General features: G+C 34.4%; 1 protein-coding gene across 5 annotated transcripts in view; it reads right to left on the reverse strand.

Moving 5' to 3' along the window:
* Window positions 1–152: 152 nt before the first annotated feature.
* LOC112051311 (ubiquitin carboxyl-terminal hydrolase 35) overlaps window positions 153–23,643 on the reverse strand; it is a 29,051-nt gene continuing 5,560 nt past the window's right edge. For all 5 annotated transcript variants that reach the window (XM_052890777.1, XM_052890776.1, XM_024090095.2 and 2 more), the window contains 11 exons: window positions 19,145–19,308; window positions 18,577–18,729; window positions 17,715–17,938; window positions 17,163–17,321; window positions 16,582–16,752; window positions 14,295–14,476; window positions 13,068–13,247; window positions 9,016–9,126; window positions 8,253–8,323; window positions 5,759–6,152; window positions 153–4,843 (listed from right to left, as the gene is read on the reverse strand). In XM_052890777.1, the coding sequence (XP_052746737.1) occupies window positions 4,438–4,843; window positions 5,759–6,152; window positions 8,253–8,323; window positions 9,016–9,126; window positions 13,068–13,247; window positions 14,295–14,476; window positions 16,582–16,752; window positions 17,163–17,321; window positions 17,715–17,938; window positions 18,577–18,729; window positions 19,145–19,301 (2,208 nt within the window). In that variant the 5' untranslated portion in view covers window positions 19,302–19,308 and the 3' untranslated portion in view covers window positions 153–4,437. The remainder of the gene's footprint in view (window positions 4,844–5,758; window positions 6,153–8,252; window positions 8,324–9,015; window positions 9,127–13,067; window positions 13,248–14,294; window positions 14,477–16,581; window positions 16,753–17,162; window positions 17,322–17,714; window positions 17,939–18,576; window positions 18,730–19,144; window positions 19,309–23,643) is intronic.

Raw genomic sequence — 23,643 nt, forward strand, 5'->3', positions numbered from 1 at the left:
TGGACTACGGAACCCTAGAAATGGTATCTTAGCAGTTTTCTTCTTTTATCATAACAACTTGGTTTTGGTTAATTTATTCTAAATCCAGGCACTGCATTCTATATTTAACTTCACCTATAGTAAGGATAAGTACTAGAATAAACAAAAACAGATTAATTTTGAAAACTTTATTACATTTGTGTAAGTCACAAACATTTAGTAATTTTATGGAAAACGTATCGTAACGTAACTTTATCTTAAACTTCTATAATATTCAAGAAAAAAAATATTCTTAAACATTTTTAATTACATATCATGTTTCTATAATTACATGTATATAAAAAAATACATCTGAAATGTCGAAAAAAAAAAAACAAAAAGAAATACATTTTTTTTTTTGCTATGTCGAATGTAAATATCTATTTAACTTGTATATTATATACTTTTTACTACACAGATTATTCATTTAATTTTGATATACTAAGTAACTTATATAAAATTGATGAGATGTAAAAAAGAAAAAATCCAGTCTATCTAACCAAAAGTAAGTGTAACAAATTAAAGCAATATTATATATAACAACTATCTAACAACAATACATCAATAGTTAGGAAGCGAGCCACAGAATATTAACGTCTTTTACCTATGATAGATAAGCATGATAAGTAACGAGTCTGGATAACGGTCGCATTAGGAGATTGCAGGTAAAAAAAAAAACATATTTTCGTTATATTTTCTTCGGCGACAGATTCTATTTTCAGTCGCCAGAAACTTGGTTTCGTGGCAAGAGATAAACTTCAAAGTGGAACGACGAAATTCCTTGATGCCATGTTTCTAGCAACTAAGTAAACGACTTTTCATATTACAACGAATAATTAATAAAAAAAATATCATATTAAATTATACTCTTTGTAATTATAATTTTCTTGATGATTCGAATTTTAGCTGATTTTAAATCAATAATGAACCAAACTTCATGTACCTTACTTATAGTGTAACATAAAAGAGTAGAAGTTAATAAAAATGTAACTAACAAACATTTACTGTCATTATCCAAAGATCTGTCAGTTTAGAGCAACCAATTACATTTATTAATTTATTTCAATTAGTTAGTAATATTTTCAACATATCACCTTATTTATACTTATACATTATTTATACTTAAGTCTGTAGAGGTCAATTCTGTACTTGAAATATATTTCCAAAATATCAGGGGGTAATTAGTGTAGTAAAATTCAATCAGTAAATTTTCTGTCTGTATGTTCGTTATAGAAACAAAAACTACTCGACGGATTTTTACGATACAATTACTTCACACTCCTGGGCAGGTTATAGTATACTTTTCATCACGCTACGATCAATAGGAACAAAGCAGTGAAGGGAAATGTTGGGAAAACGGGAGGAGTTACTTCATTTTTACAGCGATACTACTGTAAGGGTTGCATTAAAGAGGTCCAAAATCGCGGGCGTCAGCTAGTTTATAATGAGAACATAATATTACCTACGTATAGAACAAAATATCAATTACAATCAAGTATCAAGGTAGTAGCAGTCCATAGTGTAATGACTCAACATAGGATTACCATATGAACAACAGTAAGTGACAACATCGCCCTCATTTATTTTCTACTCTTTTGTGTCGTACTATACCTATAGTACAGTGCCAGATTAAGCTAGCGGGGGGCCTGTAGCAAATTTAAACAAGAGGCCCTTTTAAATTAAAAAAAAAACAAATTCTTATTTATCTTGTTCCCCTCAAAAATGACATTCATATTTAAAAATTTGAAGGTTCAAGATTTTCTTGAAATCTAAAAATATATTCTGTATTTTTTTTTTTCAAATTTTAGGATTATTAGTTTCGGAGATTCAATTTGAATCAAGCTTGAACAGTACGAGTAAATATACTTGAATAACTCAAAAGCAATTCATTTTAAAATTATCCTCATAGGAATATGTAGGTATATAATATCCTCTTTCATTTGATGAATTACACTATGCAGTTTGCAAAAAAAAAATTGTCCATATTGCCCACAAAAATTGACCTTCATATTTTTTCTCTCGGGCGCGGAGCCCCTATCTGAACGCGGGGCCTGTAGAAAATGCCACCTACCGCCCTATGGCAAATCCGACGCTGCTATAGTAAGAGTATAGGTAAGTTAGGTACAGTAAGAATTATCAGCTTTTATAAAAAAAATCACAAATGGATTATGCTACTGGCTTAAGCTACTGGCTCAGTAAAAAAAAAATAAAGTAGTATAGAAATGTAGTAAGTTCATATAAATATCGCATAAATGAGACAAATGTTTTTACAATACCTACATTTCTTAGTGAACATAGCATATTTGATGTGATATTCAACGACACCGATGGGAATAAACTATGAAATAAAAAAAAAAACTTATACACGTCATACGTGTTATATCGAACAGTAGTATTTAGTGTAATATATAGTAATCTAATACACTTTATAATATACATTTACAATTTTCAAAACTAACACACGCATGTTCATCTACAAAATTGTTATACGTAAACTGTAAGATAAAGAAAGCATTATTGACATTTCACTTGTAGTAAAGAAAATTAAAGCTAGTTTTTATACAGTATCAGCACAATCAACACAATATTAAGTCTAGGTACATTTTTGCATAAAATGCCAAGAAAGAAGAATTCGTTTTTTTTTCTATCTTCGCATTTTCGATTGTCAATAAGAAAACTAAGTGCTGCGAAGACGATTCGATGTGGCACACTAGATGTATCGAACTTCAGTGGCCATTTTACAGAAGACTATAAGAAGACTATAAACTATGTATAGAACTCCGATGTAGCACATTTTTTTATCTTTGGTATATTAAAGGTCAACCTTGACCACCACTGATTATACTCTAATATTACGTATTACATACTATTATGATGAATTTTATACAATATATACTACAACAAAGCTATATATATAAATTGGAAGAAATACTATACAGGTTTGACTTTACTAGTAAATGAAATAAATTCTCCTGATTAATTAAAAAAATAATTATAACAAAAAATAAAGAAAATAAAAATGTAGACAGTAAATAAAAATATTATACCTAAGGTAAATAAACGGAATATAAGGTGAATATCAAAGGTACATATTTTTAATGTACACAAAAAGAAACAAAATATACCCATACTAATATTATAAATGCGAAAGTAAGTCTGTCTGTAAGTCTGTTACCTTTTCTGGACTAAGCCGCTGAATCAATCAAGATGATTTTTGGTACAATGACAAACTGGAACTTGGAGCGAAACAAAGTTCTAAATTCTTAAAGTTATAGTTTTCTAAATTTGTGCATAAAATATTAAATAAATGTGAAAAATAATGTCATTCAATAATTTTTGAAATTCAGCCCTTTTAAAATTGAAAATTTTACCTGTATGGAGTTCGAAATTTGTTATGAAAGTCTGTCAATTTTTTAAACATATTATTAGAGATTGTTAAACGTAATAGGGACCAAAAGGGGATGAAAGCTTAAACTAATTTATCGCAGATGAAGTGGCGGGCCTCCGCTAGTATATCTATATCCTTTTTTTAAACTAACAATATGTACATCAACTAACCTATATTACAAGATAGTTAGATAAACATATATATATATAGGTATATATATTCACTACCAAATATTTTGACATTTAAATAATACTTTCATTGTAGGTATGGCGAGGACATATTTTTGACTACTACCATTACAGTTACCCACTATAGTAAATAACGTTTACTAATTTAAATTTACTAACAATAAACAACAGCATTGTTGTTCTTAATCAATTTTAATGAAGTAAAGCATATTAACTGCAGCATACATATTTCTTCAGATATTAGACATCAAGTATAGGGAAATTATAATACGACGAATGTACAATGCACATAATATTTTAATCCTACTGGCTGCAATCATGCAAGTCAATACTACAACTATATAAACAGACAACTATATAAACAGGGTGCTCGGGAGTATTTCCCATAACTTCAAGGTGTTGACGAGTAAACCAATAAGAGCCGAAATGCATTATCAATATTTTTTAAACTACAAAATAAAAACTTTTTACTTTGTCATACAAAGTAATTCAAATAATTCTGACTATCCATGTAATACAATTTTAAAATACGTCAAACTTGGCTACGTCATAATTATAAGGATGCGTATAAGAGACACATTTTAAGATCTATTTACAAAAGAAATATTATTTACCCCGAAAATATTAATTTTAGAACACACGTTCCTTGAACTTTTTAAATTAAATTTTGGTAAAGAATATAACCCCAGAGTTATGGGAAATACTCCCGAGCACCCTGTATACTTCACGGACGCGGATTCATCAAAACTGATAGGTGTTTTGGTAAATTCGCGTTAGGCTAAATTATATATTATTATAGTTCGAGCGTTCGCCTTTTTCTTGAGACTTTTATCTAACATTAAATTAATCGGATCGCAGTTTCCGTACAGCCTCCACATATATTTTGTTCGTTGCCGATATCTCCATCCTAAGATTTCGCGGCAGTTGCTCGAATGTAGGAGCCGGTGGCTCCTCGATATCCAATCGCCTATAAAACAGTATATACGGCGTGCTCGGTCGCTGGAGCTTGTTCAACGCGTTTTCCTCAACTTTTTTGACACTGCAGTCATTGCAGCTGAACCATTCGCCATTGTCCTTGACGAGCGTATAGTAGTGGCCTGAGTCAATGGTTCTTCCCTTATGTATTACCGCAGCGTAAACGGTGTACGCAGCAGAGGTCGCCTGGTTGGGGACAGTCGGCAACGATATCGTTTGGTTGTAATGCACATAGTGCATTAGCTTCGTCTGCTTCAGGTTCTTTACGTCAACCCTGTTCATATAAGGAATCAGTATCAAATATCACGTGGAATAACAACACTCAAACATTAATTGATGTATATGTATAGTCTGCTAGGCTATTCTGTAACGATATTTTTGGTACTCGCAAGTGCGAGTTTCGAATTTACCTCTATCTCTCTCTGTTTAACACGATAGTATAGAATGAGAAAGATAGCGGTGAATTCGAAACTCGCACTTGCCAGTTATAAGAACCATCGTTAGAGAATAGACGTGCAGGTCGGGTAGTGTGAAACCTGCGAATATTTGATAAAATGGAAGGAAAAATACAAGCGATACCTCATTCGACACGGAATAAAATTCTGAAAGTGGCGTATTTTTTTTATTTTCTTTTTTACCCAACTGAGTCAGAAGGAGGGTAATGTTTTTCTAGCGTATTTATGTGTGTATGTGGGTATGTGTGTATGTATGTCCATTTCTTTGGCACGCCCTACAGCCCAATCGGCTGGACGGATTTTGACGTGAGGTGTCATTGTGTTCGTTAGAGTTGTGGTAGTGAGGTAGTGACATAGGCTCTATAAATTTTCAAAATGGGGCCGTAAATGAAAAAGAAAGGTGTGGGGTGGGTTACTTTTTTACCCTAATAATATTGGTAACAAATTTAGTTAGTTTTAAATTTAGCAACACAGAAAGATTGACATTCTTAGTCGAAGAAAATGCATTATCTAATAAATCTATATTAATTGGCCAATGAGCAAGTTTTCTTCATAAATGACACATTTAGGGTTATGTAGATAAGTAGATGATTTAGGGTTATGTAGAACAAAAAGTGTGGTTAGATTTGACTTCTAATTTGTAACTGTGTTCAATTGAATAAGTGATAAATTGCGATGTTTAAGGAAGAGAGATATTAGATATATAATAATGAATAAAAAAAATGTATGCTTACTTAAAGTGCTTCAGCACTAGTATTAAATATTTCGGCGTATTTTCAATAACTACACTCCTTTCAGCGTCGCGCAGGTCGCCACATTCGCGGCACTGGTACTTGTTATCTCCACACAGGCTCTCTTTAGAGAAATAATAGTCGAGCAAACTCTGGACACTGTGTTGCTTTCCCTCGGGCTTCTCTGGGAACGCGAGTTGCAGATCACGAAACAAGTCGCGGGAGAACGAAGAAGACTGGCAAGAGCCGCACTGGACACGCGTAAGTTGTACGCCTCCAAATATGCTATCGATAGCTGAGCCTCGCCGCGTCGGCTCTTGCACACGGAACCTTTTCCTTGGCGGCAAAGCTGATGGATCTACGTCGTACGGCCGTTTTAATGCGCTGGAGTCAGAACCTGAATCAGAAAAATATGTATCACCTTTAGAACTAGGTTCCTATTCATATTTTTATACAGGGAGATACTTTTTGTGGTTGCTAATTTTTGTTGGTGCTTCTACATCGATCTCCTATTAACGTAGTTGCACAATCAGCGACCCAAAAACGTACCCACTCAATGAGAGCCAAACACAACTTCTTGGCACTCAATTCAAGTAGTCGCATTGGCAAATTCAACCTTAAACTCAATCATTAAGGTTGAATTTGCTCTGAATCTGGGATTTTATTGAATATTGGACTATATTTAAAGGCCTTTAGGTAAAATTTTCTTTACCAATAATTCTAAAACTGTCAAAGCAAAATTGGCCAGTTTTTAAGTGAAATTTTCTACATGATTGTGCGTCCTTTTAATATAAGAGGTCAATGTGCTTCTATAACTTTAATCTATACTTAATACTAGCGGACCCGCTCAAGCTTCGCTTTGACTTATTAATTTGTTTATTTGCACTATTCCCTACCCCTACCCCTACCCTACTCCTACCCCTACCCCTACCCTACCTCTACTCTACCCCTATACCATAAACCTACCCTACCACTAACCTACCCTACCACTACCCTACCCTACCCCTACCCTATCCCTATACCATACCCCTACTCTACCACTACCCTATCCTAGGATTTAGGGGTTTGAAAAATAGATGTTGGCCGATTCTCAGACCTACTGAATATGCACAAAAAATTTCATCAAAATCGGTCTAGCCGTTTCGGAAGAGTATGGCAACGAAAACTGTGACACGAGAATTTTATATATTAGATTATAAGGAGGTAAAGTTTGTGGTGTTGTGGGAGTAATCTTTGGATCTACTGAACCGATTTGAAAATTCTTCTACCACTATAAAGCCGCGTTGTTTTTGTGAGTGTCATAGGATATATTTTATCCCCGTATTACTACGCAAACGGGACGCGGGAGAAACCAAGAGGCGTCGGCTAGTAGAACTTAAGAAATGTATATCAAGAGTCGGGCTTTTATAGAAAACACATAAACGTACCTACTCACTAAACTTAAAAACGCAAAATAACAGTAAGTATAATATTTTCCCACCGAACTCTTAGCCGTACACATCGCGCAGTTCGTGGACCATAAAATATAAATATGCATCAGCAAATAGTTCCATCTATGGCGAATCGACGAGCTATGCTAGGAGTATTTCGTCTGCGTGATCGAATCAGGATTGAGAAGATCCGCAGAAGAACCAAAGTAACCGACATAGCTTAATGAGTCGCGAAGCTTAAGTGGCAATGGGTGGGGCACATAAGAAGAACCGATGGACGTTGGGGTCACAAGGTGCTGGAATGGCGATCCCGCACTACAAAGCGCAGTGTTGGTAGACCCCCTAACAGGTAGACTGACGACATCAAGCGAGTCGACAACGGCATAACGACCGACAATGCTACCCAGACAGACAAACACAACTTATGTTGTTTATGTTTGATGTTTGTATAACTAACACAGCGTCATCGCCGGCGAAGACGAGGTCTTCGATATCTAACGTCAACCGGGCGTCTAATTCACGACCTTAGGCCCGGACTGAAACACTCAGGCAAAAATCACCTTTCCAGAACAGCCTATAAGCCGAGGTCCAAGTCTCAAAGAGACATCTTTAAAAAATCTATCCGCCCTTAGCTTTTCTACATATTCAGCTTTCGGGCCTCATCAGCCGATGCTTCTGCCCAAAAAACCGCTCGATTCAGTCTACTTTTGAAGCGAAGTTACATTGCAATCAAACCAGCGATTAAGTGTGATAACTAGTGACCTCGATTACGAAGCCAAGATGTTATCTGAAAACACCCGGATGTCGAAATGTCGCTAGAGTTAACTAGTAAATAATCATCATTATCAGCAATTTTAACGGCTTACTTTCAGAACCAGGCTCTTTATAGGAGGGACTATGAAGGGGGAGGGACTTAGACCTACCACGCTAAGTAACCACGGTTATAGCTTGGCAAGTTCGTTGATGACACTCCTATGATAATCGGGCGATGGGGGTAAAGGACTGCACGGGGCAGAGGTAAGGGAGGGACTTTGCCAAGCTATAGTAAATACTTTAAACCAACTCACCACTACTTCCTGGGCACGGTGATGTGGATCGGCGACTATCACCCGACTCTGTCTGCTGTTCGTCACTGGCCCTAAAACAATTTCAATAATAGAAACAAAGTCCAAGACAAAAAAAAAATGTACCAAGCACACATATCTTCCGCATTGTACTAATATAGAAATGATTATATAGTGGTATAGACTTCATAGTCAAATGAGATAATTATCGGATCTCCAATCTCCAGGATACTTTCATACCACTGATGATGAAATATTGAATTTAATGATTGGTAAAATATTGAACCAACTACTCCCAAACTTCATTAAATTTGATAATATAAAATTTTATCAAGGAATCGAATTAAAAAAATATATTTAAGGAGTTATTTAGAAGAAATTATCAAAAATGAGCAAAATAAGGTAGAGAATCCAAGATCTATTCAAGATTAAAGCTGATCTCTATGTGAAATGTATATCAACAAAATCCAAAATGAAGGTAGAAAATTAGAAGATAGAAAGGTCATTAGATACCAAATTTATTTAACGATTTGTATTGCTTTTCCTATAAAATGTAATTTTAAGGATATTAAATTTCTAATATTTATTGTCATTAATAAAGAAACAAGTTAATTAAAACCATTATTAGGTTTTAAAATAATTAGCGTTACCCTGATTTTTAATTTGTTTGTTGATAAACATTCCACATCTAGTTTGGCTTCAATAAATTCAGGTACGTTCATGGTGTAATAGTGCAAGCGTTATAGAGTATAAAAGCAATAGTTACCCAGGTTGTAAAAGGCGGTTACGTGGGCCTCCATTCAGCACGGGAGGCCGTGAGTAATCGTGGTTTACTAAAGTGGCATTTTCATAGGACCTGAATAGCTCCAGCAAATACCTGAAAATAACACACCATACTATGAAATAAATTCAACAAAAATAGTATTAGACAAATCCTTAAACATTATGGTAATCACACTAATATTATAAAGGCAGAAGTTTGTGTGTGTATAAGTGTATATATTATTGCCTCCTTTACGCTGCGGCTACTGAAGCGTTTGGCTGAAACTTGGAATGGAAATATATTTTACTCTGGATTAACACGTAGACTACTTTTCATCCGGAAAAATCCATAGTTCCCGAAGGATTTGTGGGTGTCCGCTAGTAAAAAATAAAAAAATATTTTTCCCCTTTCCTTCCTAATAACATCTCAAACTGCCTTGTTGCAGCAGTTGTTAGTCTATGTGGTTTCGGATAACGAGGTCGAACAGAGGTTCAAATCCTGAGTCAAATGACAGACCACATGACCAATGACATCCGTCTTATAAATCCACCGCGCATATCACTGCGCCACGGAGGTCGTCCTTGCTTCGAAAAGCACGTTAAGCCGTCGGACACTATCATTAATATCTGATAGTCACCGTTAATTTAACATTATCAGCCTATCCCATTAACCCGCATTGGATTACTGAATCGATTTGGAAACCCCTTTTTTTCATTTTAAGTTGTTCCATAGTCATCATGTCCAAATCTGATGACAGAATCCTGAAGAAATCGAGGGCCGCCCAAAGTCCCAAAATACTAGCCGCCCCTACGAGTATCTCAGCATCCATCGTATAATAGACATTGTCTTATAAATGGGTATAAAAGTTTACACTAATCATTCGTCGAAGACGAAGTCGCGAGCGTCCGCTAGTCAATTATAAATCTCTTATATGTAGGCAGAGCTACGAGTAAATAACATACGGAAAAGAAAATCTTTATTCAAGAATCTCGAGAAATTTGATATAAGGCAAAATATTTTGCAAAACAATGTAAATTACGTTCATTGTATCATAATATACGAAAGTAGAACGCCGGTACCTGTTGAAGCTTTATTTGTTAGTCAACAACGTGTTGAAATCAATAGGTACTGTAAGTTAATTCTAGGAAAAGGCCGTGTATTGCCTGGGCATCTAACGGCGCATGTGCATATTATGCACTATTGATCGGCCATCAGTCTTATATTCTAACTATAGCTTATAAAGGTCAAATGTCAGTCTCAGTGCAATGTTGCTAACAATTTATTATTTACGAGTACACTGATTCAAATTTATTTTCGAATCGAATCATTATTAAAGACGAACGAGTACGTATTATTGTGAGTGAGTTTTGTGTAAAGCACAATCTCAAGGTCATGAAAGCTCGCTCGACAACCACTTGGAATTAGCGGGGTGGGTCGGTTGTCTAAATCTCCTATCCTTTAGGAGAAAAGAGGTCTGAGCCCAGCTGTGGACACTAAAAAGTAGACTGGTGATGAAAACAAAATAAAATCTCATTTTTAATTTTAATCTTTTGATCTACCTACTATTCCAATAAAGCCGCCACCACCATTTGGATGTAACATACGAGTACGAAATCTCGAAAACCGCTTTACGTACAAAGATGAAATTTAGCAGGGAGGTAGTCTATAGGTATCTGCGAAGTACGGATTTTGCGTTAGGGCCGGATTAAAGAGGTCTTAAAGCTCTCGCAAGTTTGTATAAGTCCTTCATTTTTTATGCTACAAACTCGGAAATTGTCAGAGATGTCCGTTACAAATAAATTTTGCGGCAGGGCCGGTTTGAACTTGAAATTTGGCAGGGAGATAGTTAACAGTTAGTTAACGTTTGCTATCAAGTTTGAATGAAAGTCTTTCATTTTTCATGCTACAAACTTGAAATTTGCCACGAAGGTGTTTTATATTTTGTAAACGTCCGTTACAAATTGATTTTGCGACAGGGTCGGATAAAGGAATTCTAAAGGCTCAAGCAAGTTAATTACATTATTTTTGTGAAATCTCGAAATCCGCTTGACGTACAAATTGAAATATGAAGCTCAAAGATGAAATTTGGCAGGGAGGAAGTGTAAATTTAGATATCCGCTAAGAATGGATTTTGCGAAAGGGCCGAATAAAGAATAATTTTGAATGAAAGTCCTTCTTTTTTTAGGGTTCCGAACGTACGTAACGAAACCCTTATAATATCACTCGCGCAGATTTTAATGTTTGTCTGTTTTCTCTGATTGTACCAAACCAATCGAGTTGAAATTTGGTACACATAACATTATAGTGATATTAAGAAAATAGACCACCCCACCTTTCTCTGAAACTACTAAACCTAAAATTAAAAAAAAATAGAGAAGTTGGGTTTCTACTTGAGATTTTCGGAAATCTTCAGAAATATACATCTTTTGAATATGAAGGTCATTTCAAGGGGGCAAGCAACTTTTCAAAAACATGTTAGATTAACAATGTTCGGAACCCTCGTCACGCGAGTTCAACTCGCACTTGTCCGGTTTTAATGAATGATATAAACTTGAAATTAGGCAGGGAGGTAGTTGACAGTTAGTTAACGTTTGCAATGAATGGATTTTGCGCTAGGGCCGGATTGAAGAGGTCTTGCAAGTTCGTAGTGGTACGTAGGTATAGTTGGCAGAGTTCCGTTATTAATGAACATAACGTGACAGGGCCGGATTAAGGAGGAGGATATAATCGATACTGAAACCGAAAATATTTCTTTTTAAAATGTTTGTCTGTCTGCCTGTCTGCCCGTCTCTGCCGACCGCATTCCGAAACTACTGAATGAATTCAAATGAACCTTGTTGAAAATAGGCGGTAAATCCTAATAAGTATGTGTACTGAAAAATCCTGAAGATAATGCGATTAAAGTATTTTTAAAATTTTACGCGGACGAAGTCGCGGACGAAGTCGTGGTACTTATATAAACTTGGATTAAGGTTTAAGCCTCAATTTTTTATAATAAAGAAACAATCTTCTAAAACAAATTCATGAAATATGATGAAGTAAATGATAAATGTATATAACATCCTTATCAAACCATATTTGGCTCACAGCTGAGCTACAGTCTCGTCTCAAAATGAGAGGGGTTAGGTTAGTTCTCTCCTAAGGTTCTTTCAGAAACGGCTTAATTAATACGTCACTGGCTTGGCACCGTCTTCAAAGTGATCAGAAGGTAGTACATACGATGTTATTTTTCGCTTTTATGTTTATTTTTGTGATTTTGAAGTCGGTTAATTTTTTTTTTGCTAAACAGATTTTATTTTTCTGTTTTTAGTGTGTCCTAGCATTTATTTTTTTCATTGAACGGAAGCGCCACAGTACGGGCAACTTCATTATTTTCATTTTAACACAAAACTACTGAACCGATTTTCATGAAAATTAAATGGGACCAATCTGGAAGTATACTCTTCCAAACAAAAAAAGAATTTTTAAAATAGGTTAAGAAATGATGAAGTTATGTGGTAACAAACATAAAAAAACATAAGCATTTTGAAAACCTCCTCCTTTTTTTGAAATCGGTTAAAAATGCACATAATTGAAAAGTTGAAGGTGCATAGGTGCATGCCTCGGACCGGATTCGAACCTACACCCTCCCAAAACCGAAAGCAGAGTTCATATCCACTGGACTATCACTATTCTCTATTACTACCTGACGCCACGTGGTTCCCGTTCCCATGGGAATACGGGAATAATATATGGCCTATAACCTTTCTCGATAAATAGGCTGTCTAAGAATTAAAGAATTTTTCAAATCGGACCAGTAGTTCTTGAGATTAGCGCGTTCAACCAAACAAACCCTTCAGCATTATAATATTATAGTAATAGTATATAGTTTAATAGTATAAACTAGCATAACAATAATTTTCGTTTGTTACCAGTGGCAGTTAGTATTTGTTGACACATACATAAAACGATTTTCCAAAAAATTATGACCTGAAAAATTATAGTATAAAACATCTGTCCTATAAAGATAATAATTATTTAGTATAAATATATAATATAGTATTAATAAAACTTACCCTAAGAATTCGGAGCTGTCATGTTGTGAGTCTGCAGAAAAATCCACGGGTCGCAGATGTCTGAAAAACCTTTCAGGATCGATTTTGCTCGACATGGAAAAAATCATGTGAGCAAATAAAGTTCCTAATGTTTCCCAATAAGGGGTGTTCAAGCTTTTAGCCACCACGTAAGAACTAAATCTGCAACAAAACATGACAAACATTAAATAGATAAACTAAGTAAGTGGCTTTTATTAGTGAACATGCATATTGAAAAAGAAAAAACTTTATTGTATGTAGGGTAGGGGTAGGGTTAGGGTAGAGATAGAGTAGAGGTAGGGTAAGAATAGGGTAGGGTAGGCTAAGGTAGGAATAGGGTAGAGTAGGATAGGAATAGGTTAGGGTAGGAAAGAAGTGCACATAAATCAAAGCAAACCCAATACAATTTGATAGTAACCTTATCTCTGAGTGAGACCGAGTAAAAGTACAGAGCCTATAGAATAAATAAACGTTTGGTTGACTGCTTTGTTCCTGTCACAACTATTGGGTAGGCAGGTATTGACAGGTAAACCAATACTAGTAACTAGCACTGGTCTGGTCAATGAATTAAACTTGAGTGAAAATTTCATTACGAAGAAGGTGGTGTAGGGTTGTCTGCAAAAAAGAAGTCCTTCCAAAAAAGATTCCGGATACCATCCTAATCATATCCATCACTGAAAGTTTTGGCAACCCATTTGAAATATATTTATTGATATATTTAATTTGATTTTGAAAAAAGCTTTTCATCCGGTAGACAAAGGTAGACTTCAGAGGTAGAGAAGGTTGTCTTAGATTAGAATTCTATACTATTAGTAAATGTTTTTTTCACATTGCTTGAACTTACATGTTGGCAGGTGCATAAACTACCTTGGGGCTCTTATAAGAAGAGAACAAAAGTACACTAAACCCTTTGAAAGATATTTTGACTCTTCGGAGACGATAAGCAGATATAACAAAGTTATTGCCATTTCTGTAGGGTTTAAATTTTCTGTTAATTTGTATTAATATTTGGTCTCTGAAGTGGGCCATTAAATAACAATGATGAAGTAAATATTATATCTCTACCCACACTAGGTTTATGCTAGTCAATAAGTGTTTTTAAGAGAATTTCTTCTATTTTCTGATAATGATGATGGATGATGATAATGATGTTGTTAATGATAATGGATGACATAATGATGACATATATTGTTTATTTATTTTACTCACTGTCTTGTGTATAGTAGAGCTTGAATGACACTATTCATGTAACACGTATTCCCGATGTTAATTAAGCCAACCTTTTGGGTATCTAAATTATTGCCACTGGACACAGCGTTTCGGGAACGCCATGCGGGCAGATTTAGGTATTTGGAAGCGTTTGACGCCATGTGCCTTTCCAAACACAAAATCTGTCGACAACAATTTGTTTGTTAGTGTAATTCATTTGCCATTACTGAGCTATTTACACAGGATAGGATTCATCAACAGTTATGGAGTTACCCGAAAATTGTATGCTGGGATAAGACAGTTTACAGCACTCACAAGATGATATAGTTTAAATTAATATTAGATTAGTTTATTGTTAAGTTTAGAATAGATTTTAATTTTGACAATTAAAAGAAAATGTCTGCCACATCATTTAAACATCCCTACATTCTTTGTTTTTTGTGTATTCATTATAGTTGATATTGGCCTTATTTAAAAAATATGTAATCTTATCTAAAAACAAGTAGATTTGGCCACATACTTGCTTACAATAAAACCATAGGCATTCTTAAAATAAGGACTCTAGCAGTGGCGTGAACTTCATATGCCTACCCTGAAGTTTCATTATGAACCTAGATTGAAAAAGGAGTTTTCCGTTTTGTGCAATTTGTACCTATAGTGCCTACACTAGACAAAAATTTTGCATCACAGCAGTGGCGTAGCGTGCCTTGGAGGGGCCCTGTGTCAAAATTAGTCGGCCCCAATGAAGAGTAAAGATTACTCACAAAAGAAACAAAAATGCTCACTTAAAATAAATATGACAGTGACTTAACCTATGTAGTAATTAGTATGTCTCCAACTTTCGGGCGCACGCTTAGTCAGGGAAAGAAAGAGATTGTGGATTACGCACATTTTAAGTACTAATTTTTACTTTCACATGTAAGGGGCCGTAGACCGGGGGCCCCGTATCTTTGATACGGCTGATATGGTGGTAGCTACGCCCCTGCATCGCAAGGCTCTCGTTCTATTAACCAAAGTTCACAATAATGGGTTTCTTGGAATCACTAGCGAAATAGTTACTACGAAAATACATACTTTTGTGTCAAAACCTCTTAGATCCATTTAGTTAAAATTCAGTAGAAAGTTTTCATAACTGTCAAAGAGCCAAGTTTTACGTAAATATTTGTCTAAATTTGCATGCCTAGAGGAAATAAAATCCTTCCCTAAATAGAGCATAAAATATAAAATGAAATTATTTTTTTTCTGATATAAGACACTAACCTTTTTTTTGTAAATAATTTGCAGATTTTTTGAGTACTACCAATAACATTTATTTTTACACAAAATCTCATGTCTACAAAAAAAATCATAGACTATACAAGTAAATGCGTTCAAAATAGTCAATAAATATAATTGTAATTGAATTCACTTCCGGTGTAAGCTGTCAATTCAATGTAATTTAATATTGTCAAATATCAATAAGACAAGTCACAAGTTCAAAATAAACATTAATATTTTTTTCTGATTTTTTCAAAGGTTTGAGAGTGTAGTTGCAAGCCTCAACCACTAGTTGGTTGGGGTGAGTGGCAAACTTAGACCATTAATAACTGGACGCGGTTCGCACCCAAATTTACCAACAAAAAAGTCTGTCATTTTTTGAGGGGGACGAGGTAAACTCACACATCGAAAACATTTAACACCATTAAGTATTTTCTGTGTCCATACACTACACACAACTATAAATTTGACTCGTAATACACACACGCGTAATTATTACACACACTAACAAACACATTGTGCACAGTAAAAATATATACAAGCAGTATACTCGGCCGTATTTTTAAAATAAATACTTAAAGCGCGCGGTACGTAAACATGTGATAGGGCTGCCTGCCTCCAGCATTTTAATTACATTTGCCAACTTTGTATTTCCATTTAGTTTTGTGATTGTAAATATACTTTTTTTATCATAGATTTTTGATCTTTGCCAGAGGGGTAACGGTTAGCGAACCACGTCCAGTTATTAATGGTCTAAGGTGGCAAATCTATCAAAAAAAGTTTTCGAGAGCTGTTAAACATTAAACTGCAGACAGAGAAACATGAAAAAAAGCAAATTAAATTTTTTTAAACAAGAACATACGAACAAGAAATAATTTTGATTTTAGCTTGATGATATTCTTTAAGATTAAAATTAATTTGCTTGACACTCAGAATATAGGCCTAAACTCCATATTGATACGGGACATGTCCTTTCCATGCACAAATCAAATCAAATCTAGAAATGTAAAGTTCTAGCATATTTACTCACCACATCGGCATATTTATTTCGGAACATCTCTTGTGCGTCTTCCTTGAGACAGCAAGTGATGCGCTCGACCATAACGGTCAAAATGTCCACAAGATCTTGAAGAAGTTGCCGGCTCCATTGGCCGTTGTCAGAAGCGAGATGCACTAGCACTTCGCCCACCATTGATGAGATCTTGTTGAAAGAACAAATACATATATTAAAGCACTTCATCATTCCATATGCTGGTTGAGAACGTAAATCGGCGTTCATCTCATAAAAAAAATATAACACAATGACAAATAATTGTCAATTTACATCGACATTAATAAATCAGAGGTGGCAATATCATAGATAATAAATAAATTATTCATAGATCGTTCACTCACCGTTCTTAAGTTCTTAATCGCTCGGTTCACAAACCAGCCAAAAAGTATGTAGTGAACAGGCAAAAAACGCTCTTATTTAAACCACGTTTACTATTTGACGGGCCGGTTGTGTAAACGCCGTTTAAACAAATGTAAAAAGCCTTAGTTTCATAAAATGGATTAACTGGTTTACCAAGATTGAAAACAAATATATTATCAATAGTAAAGAATATTTACCCTATCGAAAGCTTCCACAGATTCACGCAGAGAGGCTAACACGTGGAAAATTACATTGGCGGTAGCTTGATGGATAGGTATCTGGAGAGCCAAACATGAAAGTAGGCTGACCAGGTAATCTTGACTCGCCTCTATGAGAATATCATGATGTGCACTTTCCTGTGGACATAATATACAATATACAAAATGAAAACAACTTTATTTAATAGAAATAAATATAAAAATATATTTGCTCCATCTAACTAACTACCCATTGCACCGATCAGCCATCTTATTAGTCGATATAAATTGTATTTATGATTTTGTTCCTAAAATCATGACCACAACACACTTCATTAACAAAGTCGGAGCTTTGTATTACAACATATACAATTAAACAATATTTGTTTGTATAAAATGTAAAAATACGTCATACATTATACTTAGCAATAAACGTCTGCCTTTCTTTTTTTTTTCTTTTTGTTACCATCACAAGAAAAGCAACTAATAAAAGTATGTCTAATTATGGATTATTTACACTTTTCATTTTATATTAGAATGGAGGCCACTCACTTCTAAAGCTTTAATGTAAGCTAAAATCCAAAATCCGAGAGTGGGTGTGCAATGCCAGTCATGCAGCCAGCGGTAAAGGCAAGAGAGAGCAGCATGAAACCTTGGCCCAGCTGGCCCGTTCTCGGTTTGTTCAACCAGCAACCTGGTTGATGACATAATCTCATCCTCGTCCGAATCATCAATAATGATTAAAACTGCAGCTGTGGCTGGACACGCATTGGATTCTATTGACAACAAATGATACATTAAATAAAAATGAAAAAAGTTGTTAGTTTTATTTATGTTCAACAATATGTAACTACCTTACCCTACCAGCTACCACATCTTTTATAAAAGAAATTACAGCGTCAGCTAATACTTTATTTTATAATACACTAGCTGACGCCGCGCGGTTTTACCCGCGTGGTTCCCGTTCCCGTAAGAGTACAGGAATAATACATAGCCTATAGCCTTCCTCGATAAATAGGCTATCTAACACAGAAAGAATTTTTCAAATCGGACCAGTACTTCCTGAGATTTGCACGTTCAATCGAACAAACAAACAAACAAACAAACTCTTCAGCTTTATAATATTAATACAGATAGATATAGACTAGCAGAGCACCGCGGTTTCAGCCCGTAATTCCCAATGCCGTGAGATTATAGGTGTAAAATATAGTGCACATTATGTGCTGATAATATTGTAAAAAAAAAATATAATCGGTCCAGCAGCAGCAAGCCTATTTGAAGCCAATTAACCAACACACAATCAAATATATCGTCTTAATTATATTAGTGTAGGTATAAAATAAAATAAATTAATTAATAAATATAATTTATTTAAATAAAGGGTTAGAAATACACAATATAACCATGAAAATACCTGGATCACTAATGTATGAATAAAATTTGTCGAGAATTGTTCTGAAAACTTCGTGGCGCACATTGTTATAGACAGAATTGACGCAACGAAGCAAGAAATGTTCAACAGGTTGCAGTAGGTGCCACAACTGATCAGCGGTGCCGGCAGTGCGTGCTGAATAAAAAAAGAATCATTAGGTATGTAAAGAAAAACAAATTAAATATCTACATATTTCAAAAATGTTATGGGTTAACAATTTAAAGACAATTGAATGACTGAATATTTATTAATGGAAACGATGGTGTAACAATATAATAATTAGTCCATACAAAATAACTCCATTACATTTAGTTTGCTCAAACCAATATTTTTATATTTACCAAAATTTAATTTCCTTTAATCGCAAATGTATTTTACTGTAATAGTTGCTGTCTACCAAGTAAAAATTACAATTCCTCCACTTTAGTAGGTGTAAGAAAAACACCACATAATATCTTGAGATAAAGGAATAACGAGTAAGACAATATGAATGAAATGAAAGAAAGGCAACAAGATTTTTATGTTTAATGATAGATACAATAAATCTTACCAAGACACTGGATAATATTGTGGCATTGTTTGATCATTTCTTGAAGAGGTGGTAAGCATTGTGATTGATCATTCATCAATTGAAAGTATTGTGCAAGTGCAGCTAAATCTGGTTGGTTGCTTTTGTCTGCAACCAACTGATGTTTCTTGACTGCCATTTTTTTTCTAAAATCAAAATTTCCATATAAATAAATTACACAAATTTGCCAAAATTAGTACAAATCAAGATAACACTTGACCACATTCTTGTCTTAGGTGACAATGCACTCTAATATAAGACAAACTTGGCAAGGCACATAGTTTAATACATAGTATAAAGTAAAACTGTATATTTAGTGGATAACCATCGCCCAGAGCAACAGTTGACAAGACATGCATTATACAATACAGTGGCCTTAGCTTAGAGGCAGAAACATGGAACATGGCAATACTTCTTGGCAACAGAAATAAGCATGACAATAATTTTCTAAATAAAAAAAAATATTGTTGATAATGCGATGACTTAATTTACAATAGTAGATTATGAAACGGTTGCATAAGGACTGTCATTAAAGCACTAGTTGCATTTTATAAAACAAACAAAGTGAGTTTTATAATAGAGACAGGAGTGCTTAAATGCCAAGTTATGCAAGTTTCATACTCTACTTTATCTAATCTCATGAAATAGGATTCTAACAAAATAAAAATGAATCACAAACATCACACACAGCAGAAATTATAATAAATTATTATTATTATTTCGCCCACAAAGATGAACACTTGAATTTTTCTGATAGCGTAGAAATAGGCTAATAAAAGTTTTTCTAAAAACGATGTGGCCTCTTTATTTATTTTCCATATCAAGAAATCGTGGTAATAACATTTGTCCACAGAATAAAGATGACCAAGAATGAGTCTTTACAAGCAGCGTAGTGAAGCCGTTGAACCTATAAAAAAACACAATTGTCACGCGTCTCCTTGACATCCACATATAAAATTTTTTTCATTATTTGAATTTCAAACTTTAAAACTAACTTCAAAAAATACTCCAACTTATTTCTTTAGTTTTTGTAACCAGTTTTATAAACATAAGACACCATTTTTCTTGAATAATATTGAAAATTACTGATGCGACGCTTCATGTCGTACTGACTTGAGAATGTATCATGTCAAAGAGTGGACCAAGTTTACATACACACAGCTTAAAAATATTGCAAAAGACCGGAAGAGTTTTCTACACATGACCGCCAAACTTCAGCTGGAAGAAGGCACCTAATGATAATGATGAGTGATCAAATTAACTTAGCTAGATAATAATAAATACTGATACCTAAAATGAAATGCAAAAGTTAATAAATATACCAAATTTAAATTTTCAACATAATTGAAAATATAAAGTAGCCTGTTTTCACCACTGCCACTGTTGGTTGCCAAGTATTTAAATAGGTAAATAAATATTATTTACTTTTCATCAGTTATTTAGTCATAAAATGTCATATAAAAGCTCATAAGATTGTTAATTTAACAGTATCAGGTTGCCTTATTAAAAAGGTAAGGTCAAGTTCATGATATCCTGGATTTTGTATGAAAAATGTATACAGGATCAATTTAACTAGGCTACCAATTCCAATGTGTCAATGTAATATTATTGTCACTAAGCTTTGATCAACAATACACACAAGTAAAAGTTAATGAGTGCACTCTGTGCAGGTTATTCAGGAAGATCGAGAGTAAAACCAGCCACTTTTCGTAACGTTTGTGGACTATGAGAAAGCCTTCGATTCTGTGGAAATTTGGGCTGTGCTAAGGTCATTGCAGAGATAACGAATTGACTACTGGTACATCCAAGTGTTGAAATGCTCGTAAGAAAAAGCCACTATGTCAGTCTATATTCAGGATAAGCCTATGAGGCCAATCCAGTTGCAGGGAGGAGTGAGTCACAGAGATGTGATCTCTACGAAGCTATTTACTCAGTATTCTTTAAGCTTTTAGACTAAGACGGACTTGGCATCAACTTGATGACAACAACCATCTGAAGACAAAAGTCTTCGATCAGTGGGCGTTGCCAGTGACGACCTATGGTTCCGAGACGTGCTCGCTAACTATTTGCTTCATAAGGCTCAGTCACACAGCGGGGGCGATGGTACAAGCTATGCTAGGAGTCTCTCTGCGTGATTGAATCAGAAATGAGGAGATCCGCATAAGGACCTAAGTCACCAACCTAGTTGAACGAGTCCAGAAGTTGATGTGGCAATAGACAGGGCACATAGCTTGTACAGCCTTTAGACATTGAGGTTCCAAGGTGCTGGAATGGTGAACCCTCACTAGAACCCTCACCAGATGGACTGACAAAATCAAAAGAATCACAGGGCTTTGCTGGATGCAGGCGGCTCAGGATTGTAATGTTTGGAAGTCCCTACAAAAGGCCTATGTCCTGGGGTGGGCATTCATCAGCTGATATATGAAAATTATGATGAAATCAGTAGAGATTGATAAACCAGGAGAAAAAGAAGAACTGAAAGATATATTTATCATAAAGTTCTTTATTAGACTTAGTCATTCATAGGAACGTGATGAATAATATCTTATTATTATTATTATTATACTTTGTGTTTTTATTAATATATAAAATATTATGCTATTTGATTATAAATGAATTATATTAAAAATGAATTTTGACTTTGACTTTGACTTTGACTATGTGACTATTTAACTATAAACTGCATAAAATAACTTTGTTATAGAAAACCAAACTATGATTACAAAGGCATTCATTCCTAATATAGGACTTGAGTCTATAAAAAGGCCCAAATCTTATGGAATACTATATATGTATAATTCAGAACTCAACATTAAGATGTGCCAAAATGTTTATCATATTATTTGATGTAAGGTAAATTCAATGTTGGATGATGGGGTCTCAAGGTGATTTAACAGCAACCCAGCACCAGAAAGAGCAATGTTGGTGGACCCCACACTAGGTGGACCAAAGACATCAAGCAGGTTGCAGGCACTTGTGACAGTGGTGTTTGGAAGTCTATGCAAGAGACCTATTTCTAGCAGTGGACATCCATCAGCTATAAAAATGAAGAATGATGAGGAAAATTCAATACCTAGCCAATCTCCAGGGCTACTCTGGTAGGATCTTGTCAGGTTAGGATAGGGGGGAAAATTACTTGAGCAAAGAAGAGAGATCTTAAGTAGTTCAAATATATCAGGAGGTCCAGATATAGTCCAGGACTTCGCTAAAATTTGTTATCTGATTATTGGTAAATTTCTTGGTGGGAATTGTTATTAGATCCAATATATATTCAATAATTGTTTTACCCTTAAATTCCATTTCTGATGTCAACCCATCTCGAACAATATTTAAATATAAAGTTTTAAAAAAAGGGATTTAAAAAAAAAACAATATTTCCAACCAATACAAATCCCCATAGTTCAAGTGGCCAAGTGCAGAAAAGGCCCTTGAAATAAGAAGAAGTTCCCCATAGTTATTTGGGCTTTCTCTTTTACCTGAGCTGAATTATCAAACTCCTGGAGATTAATGCTTACACTTATGCACATGAGAGGTCAGGAGTAACAATTTAGTATAGGTGTAGACAAGAAAAGCAACACAATCACACTTTGTATGTTCTGCAAAAATCCATATTGATTTTTGCAAAACATTCAATATTTTCAACAACAATGCTCTTCAATACAAAATGGATGTCATATTCAATAACAAAATACTCTGAAAGCAAAATAAACACCTATTTACAAACAAAATTTTAAGAATTACTTTTTTGTTAATTTCATTTTGTTTTTCTTACTCCAAGAGCTTGAACTTCAGCATTATACTCCAGCTTTTTAATCTGTTATGATGAAATTGTAGAACATTATTGAATTTTGTTACACAGCACTGTAAACATATGATTACATTGTAAAAATCACTATTTGGTCTTTAATATTGCGATTTAGGTTTGGAGATTAGGTTTTTTCATAATAAAACCTTGGAACATGTACAATCGTGACAGCAGGTGGCGACTATAGTCGAATAATGAATTCAGCAATCTCCCCTGACATTTCCTGTGATACTATTTTTTATTGAATCAAAAATAGTGATGTGACAAAGTGAACAGAACAGACTCACTCAATAAGTTCTGAACCAAATTAGTAAATAATTTTAATAAATAAAAGTTACATTATTTATTATGAAAAATCTTAGTCTAGAGCTTAATAATAAACTTATCACCTTTCACAGTGATGATAATAAAATTATTCTAAGACCTTATTTAATTTGACTAATAACTGAGACAAATACAATCTTTTTTTTTGGGTGATTCAATTTTTGCATCTGCATCTTCGGATTTTTCTTTAAATACATTGCGTATCATCGTTTTTTCATTCGCAGTAAAAGCAGCTTTTGCTCTCTTTTTTCTAGGAGATAAAACCCCTTGTTGGCGTGATGAACATGGCGTCTCGCCTTCCATATCTTTTGTTATAGTTGAGGAAAAATTTGAATAACAAAAAACAAAACGA

This window comes from Bicyclus anynana, chromosome Z (assembly GCF_947172395.1).
Source record: "Bicyclus anynana chromosome Z, ilBicAnyn1.1, whole genome shotgun sequence".
In the NCBI taxonomy this organism is placed as follows: Eukaryota; Metazoa; Arthropoda; class Insecta; order Lepidoptera; family Nymphalidae; genus Bicyclus; species Bicyclus anynana.